General features: G+C 43.1%; 2 protein-coding genes across 2 annotated transcripts; both read right to left on the minus strand.

Moving 5' to 3' along the window:
- Window positions 1–79: 79 nt before the first annotated feature.
- PHALS_07806 (tkl drk protein kinase) lies at window positions 80–4,093 on the minus strand (the record flags this gene model as incomplete). Its single annotated transcript, XM_024721340.1, has 18 exons — window positions 80–386; window positions 446–508; window positions 573–682; window positions 743–823; window positions 887–935; window positions 1,000–1,637; window positions 1,707–1,849; window positions 1,927–2,089; window positions 2,153–2,251; window positions 2,328–2,657; window positions 2,713–2,926; window positions 3,012–3,064; window positions 3,136–3,375; window positions 3,438–3,572; window positions 3,631–3,703; window positions 3,762–3,802; window positions 3,880–3,973; window positions 4,044–4,093. The coding sequence occupies 18 exons, from the start codon at window positions 4,091–4,093 to the stop codon at window positions 80–82; spliced, it is 2,883 nt and encodes a 960-aa protein (XP_024586448.1).
- A 990-nt stretch (window positions 4,094–5,083) lies between these two features.
- PHALS_07807 (Leucine-rich repeat proteins) lies at window positions 5,084–9,669 on the minus strand (the record flags this gene model as incomplete). Its single annotated transcript, XM_024721341.1, has 3 exons — window positions 5,084–8,032; window positions 8,104–9,543; window positions 9,619–9,669. 3 exons carry the CDS (start codon window positions 9,667–9,669, stop codon window positions 5,084–5,086), a joined length of 4,440 nt encoding a protein of 1,479 aa, XP_024586449.1.
- Window positions 9,670–9,834: the final 165 nt, after the last annotated feature.

Consider the following 9,834-nt stretch of genomic DNA (forward strand, 5'->3'; position numbering starts at 1 on the left):
GAGGACGTGGCTTCGCGAAGCTCGTCTCTCAAATATTACCAGGCAGTACATGGTGGTGCATCTGCAGCCTGACAACAAATTACGAGCTTGATACGTGACTAGCCTGGTGGTAACCACCTTGAAATGTTGGCGGTAAGTCAATGCTGCCGCCTAGATCCAGCAGCATATGCTCCAACCGAGACACGATCACATCGAAGGAAGGCCGATCCGCCGCATCTGACTTCCAGCACTCGATGATGAGATTAATATACTCGCTGTCCATGCCTTCAGGAATAGGGGGGCGAATTCCGGCATTAATCGTTTTGTTATAAAACTTGATAGGAGCCATTCCAATAAATGGATTCTGGAGGCCGTTAGCGATCATTTCCCACATCACAATGGCAAAACTGGAAATAAATCAAGAGTCGGTAAGCCATATTAAAGTACAACCTTAACGCGAGAGTACCTCCAATTGTCAGCCTTGAATGTATAGCCCAGGTCTTCGTCCAGCAGAACTTCAGGGGCAACCCTGTGCAAAAAAGCAGTTCTTTGAAGAAAAGAAATATCAATATCACCTAAGCGCCTGCCCTTACCATCCAGTTGTTCCACACTGTGTAAAGGCAGTATCCGAATCAAGCACCTTACTGATGCCGAAATCAGCCACCTTGACTCGCCAGTCGTCATCCACTAAAAAATTATGGGACTGTAAAAAGAAAACAATGGGTTAGCATGCTACATGCAAGTGATAAGTCGCAATTAGAACCTTTATATCGCGATGGATAATGCGCATCGAGTGAAGATACTGTATGCCTCGTGCTGCATCAAGCATCATTCGTACTTTAAACTATGTAAATTGGTAATGAATGAGTTTCAAGTTACATCGATGAAATCGTTCAATCACCCATACCTTCCATGGAATCGTCTCGAAATTGTTGCTGTGAATCACTTCGAACAAACTAAACAAAAATGACAGGTCAGTTTGAGCCCTAGTGTGACATTTTTAGGTACTAGCACGTGAACCTTTTGCGAGAGCAATATTCCGTAAGAATCATCAGCTTTGGATCTGTGCATGCCCCGATAAATAAGACAATATTCGGGTGCTTCAATTTTCTTAACAGTGCCACTTCTTGTTTGTAATCGCCAAGAATTTTGTCTGTCAACCGAGCATAACGAAACGACTTCACAGCCACCTCGGCAGCGCTATTACAATTCATCCATAGTCCACGGTAGACTGTAGCGGCCTTGCCACAGCCTAATTCGTTCTCCTTGCCATTCAAGATGTGTATACTTTCGAATGGAATTTCCAAATACTGGTTTTGCGATTCAAGAACGCGTGCGTGCTCCTGTAATGTTGAGACATCTTCTTTCGCAAGCTCCTCAGAAATTGACCTGGTCAAGGACGGGTCTGCTCGATTTACAACTTTATGCTGACTTGTTGAAGTCAGCAAATCTGATTCCGTTCTATCGCGGGATAAAGATTCGTCGATTGCGTCAACCATGCGCGCGGTGGGCTTCAGATTTTCACTCGCCTTACGCCGAATTAAATAGTGCGTCATAGTTAAAATCTTTCTCAGTTCAGCTTCACGAGCTTCAACTCCTCGCTGAACTTCGTGTCGTCTTTCAGCTGACAAACTTACAGCTGCATCGCCCGAGTTGATCTACAGCAGCAATACAGTTAATTTAATGTTTGGTAAATGCAAGTATAAGCTAGACATGCTCAATTGTACCTGCTCAAAAAGCTTCGCAAGGACTGAATTCTTGCCATTGTCTTTGTCATCGACGTGTATTTTATCACCGTGAGCAAGTCCAATGTCTTTTCGAATGCCTGCATTCTCGTCCTCCAGCATCACTGCGGTTGACAGCTGGGAGTCTGCACATAGAGAGAGGAAGCATTTTCAGTATAATACTATGCGACAAAGCTTGATTATGCTTATGGAAATAATAGACCTTTGGCCAAATCATCAGTCTGCCGAATCCAAACGATTCGTTGTCGATACTTCGGAATTCCAATGTTCGAAGCAATCTCTTGACGTAACACACCAACTGTGGCATCGAATGGAATTTCTAGGCATACGGGTGCTTGTGTATCACCTGAAGCTTGGATACAAACCTAACACGACAAAACATTCGAAAATTTGGGCCAAGAGTGGCTGAAAGTATGCGAAAAACGTACGACTCGAAGCAACAAGCAGTCATTGTCCACTGCCCGTCTAATACGCTCACGAATAGCTTCTTCCGCTATTTCAGACTGAGTACTAGCAAAGAAATGAACCTGGAATATACAGCGCGAAATTTTGAGCATATACTTCACACGAGATTTTCTATCTCTACCTAAGCAACGAGCTTACGTGGTGAGGAAAGACACGATAGATTTCGCTACCGTGAACATGAGCAGTTACAGCACGCTGAAGCTTAGAGTTAGATGCAAATGAATCTCGGCGTTGAGGTGATCGCTCTCCATTTGACCCAGGTCCAAACCAAGCATCGATCTCGTCATCTGATGTGCCACCAATAAAGTTACTTTCTGAGCTCTGCCATGTAACTAGAACGTATTTCGACACGATTCGCTCAGTTCCGCGATGCAGCGGAACATCCACTCTTAAGTAAACATACATTGTGCTTCCCTCCTCTAAAACCGACGTAATTCCACCAATTCCTTTTAAAGCATACAACCCAGTCTGTTTCATCGTTAAATCTTCCTAGAAAATTCAAGCAATTGTATCAGATACTAACCATGCCCTTTTCCACGACGATCATTCTACGAGTCGAAGTCTCAATATCGGAGAGATCATAACCACAGACAACCCAGTTGAATGGAGAGGTATCCGATCGAATATCCTGTACCGTTGTCGTCACCTCTGGAGTGAATTCGATATCGTTCGTAATAAATCGCCTAGACGAACTTCGTGGTCGCCGCCGCGGAGTTCGCAAAAATACCGATCCATCCCTACGAAAATGACAACAACACCACGGTAATGAACAAGTCATGCATCTAAATGTTACATTTAATTAGTTTACGAGCGTTAACGTACATAAGTTCTTCTGGATTGTGCAGTATCACGTGTGCGACGGCGCCCATATGTTTCTGCAATATGTTAAGGGATTAAACTCTGCATATCTCGCTATACTGAATTATTCTTCCAGTTGTGGACTCACTTTAATGACTTGATTAAACTCTGCATACTTTGTTCGAAGATATATAGGAAGGTTGCGTCCCTTCCAACAGAATGACAGAACGTTAGTCGGCGCTGAGTTCTCGTCGTAGCAATCGATGCTTGTTAGCCCATAGCAAAGAGAGTTAGGTGAGAAGAGCTCGGCCGGCCACTGTGACTGATCCGAGATGCTACCGTGTCCGGACGCAAGCAATTTCAAAGTATTTCGCTTCTCCCGTTGGTCCTATGATCCGTGTACAAAATCTAAGAAATAAGAAGTGTTACCAATTAACGCCAAAGACTCACCGCAAAGGTGAAAATGACCCACGTAGGCGAGTTCTTCGTCTTGATGTCGTGTAGCACACTATCTACTTGGCTGAAGCGCAAATCTTGGGCCTTTACAGTGCGCACAAAAGTGCGCGGCACTTCCATGCCGTTTCGCTTGGAGTGGGCAAAGCACAGAATCTTGGCAGTTGTGTATGCAAACTACAGCGGCCACCGCCAGTCCTGTTGTTCCTTTCCTTTCTTGCCAATTGCGGTCGTCTCTTGTCTCTGTCTCTAGCCCAACAGATCTGTCACGACAAAGCGTAGTTATAACGTTTCCCTCTTTCTTCGACTGTATTTCCTCACCTAGTGCGGCAACTGTCCGACAAGGAAAAAAAGAAGAGAACCTAGCGGCATGCGCTGATTGTCCTAACTTTCTGTCGAACGAACACTTAAGTCTGCCTCAATCCCGCACTCAACGCACCAGTACAGGTTTGTATTGGTTTAAGTTGCGAAAAACAACAGCAGATCGTAGAGTCGCCTCGGTGAAGCAATATGACCAATAATTGCATTTTTTACTACATAGACCAACAATTGGTTAAAAATATTTGTCGGACAATGTATCGCAACGTCGTTGTCTTGAATCACCCTAAGATGACCATCAGATCATTACGCCAGATACCTTCCTGAGGAAGCATTGAAGGTAGCAAGTGAAAAGCAACAGCAAGGAGCGAATGATTGGAGCGATTTATGAATTCATGTGACCTTTAGTGCTGTGAGTAGTTATTTTTGGCGCTAAGAAAGTCTGCTGCACTGGACGGCAGGCAAGTCAACGAGTCCACAAAAACAATAGTAAGTTTCGACTTGAGCTGTATTCAAGCACTACGTGTAATAGAGCTCAAGACCCATCCCATCGTGAATCTCGTAGTCCTCAAGCGTAATATGGTCTTTATAAATGGTGTACCATTTCTGGATGCGAATTTTCTCGGGCCGTGTGCCCACTTGCGCCGCTACCAGTTTCTTTAAGTCACCCACTGTGTCGTCTTCGTTGCACTTGACACGTATTTTCTTGCCCAAGCGGTCATTCAATATTACTTCGATCATCCCTGACAACTTTTTTATACAATCATTCTACCGGTACGCCGAGTTAGGTCTTTACCGGTATTAACAACGTTTTTGTACTTCCTTCGGTTTAGTGGATTGGGGGCCTAACAAGTGCAATTTGAGCACACCTGTTATCAAGAAAGAATATTTGCACGCAACGCATACTGCAAGCGACAAGTTCTATAGTTCCTCAAATTGAGAAGGGTTCATTGAGACGAAATTGCCTGTTCTTGACACCCGAACAGCTGCCGCAAGAAGCGGAACGCAAGCAAAAAATGAGTCAATTTATTGTAGCAGGTTGATATAAGCATTTTGTTATTGTATATTTTTGGTTAAAGATCCCACAAATCGCTGTCGTCAAACTCAAAGTTGGACATTTCATTACGCCGGGGTGACTCCTCATGACCCTCTTCTTGTGTGATCACAACCTGGTCTCCCGCTCTCAGCGAAGTATTCGTAATCTTTCAATGTGGTCTCTATGCTTTAGTAAAGCCCACACTATCGGTGGAAGGGACTTCTGATTTATCAGACAACCAAACTACAGGACGCTCCTCGTCATTGCAATCACTACCCTCTTTTCCGAATTAAGCGTCCACGGCGAACTTCTCCTGCATTGAAGATTGATGACAACCTACATCCTCACAGTCTTGAACATCTGTCGCGCTTTTATCATTTGCCTGACCACCGACCTCTCCATCCTCATATATCACAATTTCGTTTTCGCATTCAATTTCTTGCTGCTGCATCTCACTGCCCGCTTCGTATGCAGAACAAAACAGTGCATATGGCCATCCCTCTGGAGGAATCCACGTGCTTTCTCCGGTATAGTGATTAAACCAATAGTGGTGGTTAGAATTAGCGTCAAAGCCTTTTTCCCAGTCACCAAATATTTGGCTTTCCTCGTCATCGATAATGGTGTCTTCTTCAAGCTCGAGAGATCCCTCACCAGTATTTATTTTCTCTGCCACAACTTTACTGTTCCCACCGCAGGCGACGAAGTTATCAAACCTGCCTTCTTGGCGTGTAAAAGGCACGCCATTCTCATCGAGGCTTGCTGTCTCTCCATCGTAAATATTTGAGTCCTCAAAATCCGAATAGCTGTTGTTTTGACCTTTGCTCCATTCCTCTTGAGAAAAACCTTTGTCAATTACATTTTCAAACTCTGCATTCATTTCTCGTGGAAACAAATCTGTTTTGTCGATTTCGATGTCAAGATCTGACGGCGTAACAAGCCAGTCATACTCATTTTGCGTAATCGCATCTGTGGTTGATGCTGAAAACTCGGTGATTGATCCTTCAACTTTCTGACCGTTAATTTCACCTTCGTCCACATTGATCGCTTTAGCATTCAGCGCATTGTCATTTTCGTAAGCTGATACTTTCTCTGCAAACCCATCGAAGTTGTTAGCACATAAACCACTTACATTCCAATTCATGTCGTCAGGATCTTTACTTTTATCTGTTGAAAAGTTTGTCTGAGTGTTAATCGATTCACAAACAGTATTTGAGTTCAAGGCCTGAGTCTTGGTCAATTCGCCTTCAATATTGTCGATCGGCTGACGTATCGTTTCTGCAACCTCGTCTTCTGCCTTTTCAATCCCTTCCGGAGTAGAGATGTTTGGATTCGAGAAATGCAAATCTACTTTCGTAGTAATATTAGCGATGTGGTCGTCAGAAGGTATCTCCTCAAAGTTGTAGTCGCCTGTGTGCGTTTTCATGTCCGGAAAACAAAGAGATGTATAGCTTACGGGTCGAGGTACGATTGCACTCGGTCCCGGCTTGATGGTCTCAACTTTCAAAACGTTTATGCCATTTTCTAATGGTTTGTTCCCTATTTCAGACTGTTCTTCAGCTTCAGCCTTCACTATCTGGTTTTGTGCTCCCCGCAGTTGATCCAGTCGAAGAATTTGGCAATATGATCGAATTGCTTCGGAGCCTGGAGCGTGACAATCTAATTTTTCCAAAAGTTGACGCATGCACTTCTTCACAGCTTTTAATTTGGTAAACCACTCAATACATTGAGCCTGCAATTCAGCATTTGAGTGACTTTGCGCCAAATTATACAATCTAAGGCTCTCATGCTCGTTGAGAATGTCAAGTGCATCGAGACTTGCACGATATTCTGCCACTTTTTTTCTATCTTCATGCTCCTTTTCACTAATGGAGAGCAACACATTCAGAGCAGTCAGTGCAGTTGAAAACTCTTCTTTAGCATGGCCCAGAAAATCTGAGACGGCAAGATCACGCAAAAATGCAGCTTTCGTTGGTTGATTTGTTTTCGGTGAGTCAGGAGGAACGTCAACAAATGTGAGATCTCTTCCTGGAGATCGTGGCATATAGGTCTTTTTTGTACAAAACACCAGTGCTTTGTTTAATGGAGATGAAGACTGTGGAGTAGGAGGTCGAGACATTGTCAACAAACTTCCTTCTGATCTAGTAAGCTCATCTTTCATATCCGATTCAAATGCAATATTTGTACAAAATCGATTTCTTTCCGCTTTAGCCAAGATCGATCGCGATCGTTCACTGACGGTGACAGTGGCGGTTGCTCGCCCATAAGTCATTTCTTGCTCAAGCTGTAATCTCTCTCCAACTGATAGCACACCATGAAAATCAACTCGAGTTCTTCGGTTTTGTACCTCAAGCAGCAAATTTTTATTGACTGGAGTGTGTTTGGGGGCACTAAGCTCTTTTGCTCGACGTTGCTGTTTTCTTACCAAGCTTGGATTTGCCGGCCTATGCCCGTTGAGCTTTTTTGCAGACGATATGAGAGGTTGGTCGAGAGATTTGACCAACATCAGAGGCGAAGAAATTACTTTTTTACGTGAACGATAATCAAGTGCTCGACTTCTCATTTCGTCATTTTGACGCTGCTGATCCCGACTAAATATGAGTTTATGTCGCTCTTCCTCTCCATTTACATTCCTCGATTTCCATTCAGCATCATTAGACGGTTTTTGAACTAAACTACGAGGTTGACAATGTTGAAGGACCAAGAGCGTACTACATGCACAGGTCACCCAATTGTTTCTATACTCAGGCATTAAATCATTGTCAAAAATATTATAACTGGGCTCGGATGTGTTGCCGGCAGTCTTGATTGTTTTAGTATGAGCTAGCGAAATCGAGCCCATGGATTGAAGTGAAGGCAATAAATTTCGGACATGAACAACATTTCTCCGCTTTCGACGCTCATCCGTTTCGACGACCGAATTACCATCCAAATTCAAGTGTACGAGCATTTTGTTGAGGGAAAGAATTCGAAGAGCGTGGACAGTACTAATAACATTGTGAGATAAATTCAAAATTTCCAGCTGTATCAAGTGTTCGATATTTCTCAGCGTTCGAATTAAATTGTGACTCAGACTTAGTGCACGAAGTTTAAATGTCCTCGTAAGTCCAGAAATGGTTTTCAATTGATTTCTCTCCAAGTTCAAAACCTCAAGTCGTGGAAATGCAATTAATCCGTCGCCCTGTAACTTTTTTAATTTGTTTTGGGATAGATCGAGCACAGTGACGAACGGAAAGCGACACTAGCAGCATTAAACATTTTATTGTATAAAAGTAAGTGATTTGCATCCCAAACAAACACAAACAGACTTACCTCATCAAATAGTTGAAGATTTGTAAGGCTATTCCCAGGAAGAAGCAAAGCCAACAAGTTACGAAAGGGAAGTTCAGCTGGAAATTTTTTGACAGTCATACCGTTCTTAAATTCCGGATGAGTCAATTTCACCACAGTGCAGTCTTTGCCGTCTTTCAGCACGTCAACCACAAGCGAGTCAATGCAATCCTTATTGTCTTCCGCGTCATTTAGAACACAAATGTTGCTGCTACAGAAAGGAACTGTTTGTCCACTGTCTTCAAATTTTCGATATTCCAGCACTTCGAGATTGTCATTTCGCGAAGTTCGCGCAATAGATTCAGATCCAGCGCTGTGTTCAGACAGAAGAGAAGGACACTCTTTTGAAATTTTTTTGTTTGAAGTGTCACATTCGAAGTAATGGTAATTTGGACCAAAGAGGTCGTTGTTGTCGTCGAAGTCCCGCATGTACAATTGATCCTGTTTCTGCTTCATTAAACTTATCCCACCATTCTTACTTATTAAATCTTCATCATATTTGACGACAATATGATTATCGGAATCACTTCGTGTCGGATTTCCACCAAATGCTGGCGGAGCATAATCGGCTATGTCAGAATCACGTGGCGATGAAGCTGCAGAGATACTAATTTTTGGCTCCTGAAACATGTCATCAACATTTAATATTGTAGACTGTACAGATCGCCGGAGATCATTATCACCACCCGATTGATAGTCAAAACTAGTGCTGGGAATAGGAGCTGTTGGCAGATCTGACTCAATAGTCATAGTATTCATCGAAGCAACTGAAGCCACCTGATCTGTACGTGAAGATAGCGATAGTACGTCGGAAGATCGACCACTGCACATATCTGGATCGCAATTTAAAAGTGAAAGGCTGGATTTACTGGAAAGATCTTTAAAAACAGAAAAATCAGAAGACTCAAAAAGTGTAGGCAGTGATGTTGATGCCGTACTAGATGCTCCAAGAGTGGCGTGACGTTCTTGGACTAAAGCCTCCCACGGTGGCGATAACGATTGTTTGGATGGTGAAGCCTGATACTTTGCAAGTAGAACACTTTCCAAATCAACCTGATTCTGAGTGATGTCCGAAGACAGCTGCATGTATGTCCGAATGTCCTTATTGGTTGGTACAGATGCACTAAGAAGTTTGAGAACTTTTTTGCACTCTTCTTCGCCAAATTTACCACGACCAACGCGATTTAAAGCTACACGAATTTCCAAACGTTTGTCTTCGCGACGCAAAAGGTTCAAATAGTGCGTAAATTCTTGAAGTACAGAGGCCGAAACCTCGTTACCCCCTAGGTTTACGTTCACTACGAATCTTGTGTAAGTTGGCATTAGTGTGCAAAGCAGCTCCTTCGTTTGAGAGTCAGGTGATGGTAAACTTTTCGCTGCGATTATTTGCAATCGAAGAACTTCCAGCAAAGCTTTCGCACCCTGTTCAAACACAATCGCACGGTTGTTGATGAAATCAAAAGTCGATTTTGTATATAAAATAGCCTGAAAGCGTACATTATCCGTGATACGGTTCTCGCGCACATCGAGTGTAGAGACGATTGGCATTTCTAAAATAGTTTCCGCCAAAACGATTACTTGTTGGTCCGTGATTTCTTCTTGTCTAAGTTCAATAATGTGAAAATCCTTTTGACCAGCGATGGCTTTATTTATGCTCTACATAGTTCAAGTGGGACTCATTATGTCGAAACATCAGCTGAAAAAAAAAAAAAA

Source organism: Plasmopara halstedii, assembly GCF_900000015.1.
Source record: "Plasmopara halstedii genome assembly, contig: Scaffold_3120, whole genome shotgun sequence".
In the NCBI taxonomy this organism is placed as follows: domain Eukaryota; phylum Oomycota; class Peronosporomycetes; order Peronosporales; family Peronosporaceae; genus Plasmopara; species Plasmopara halstedii.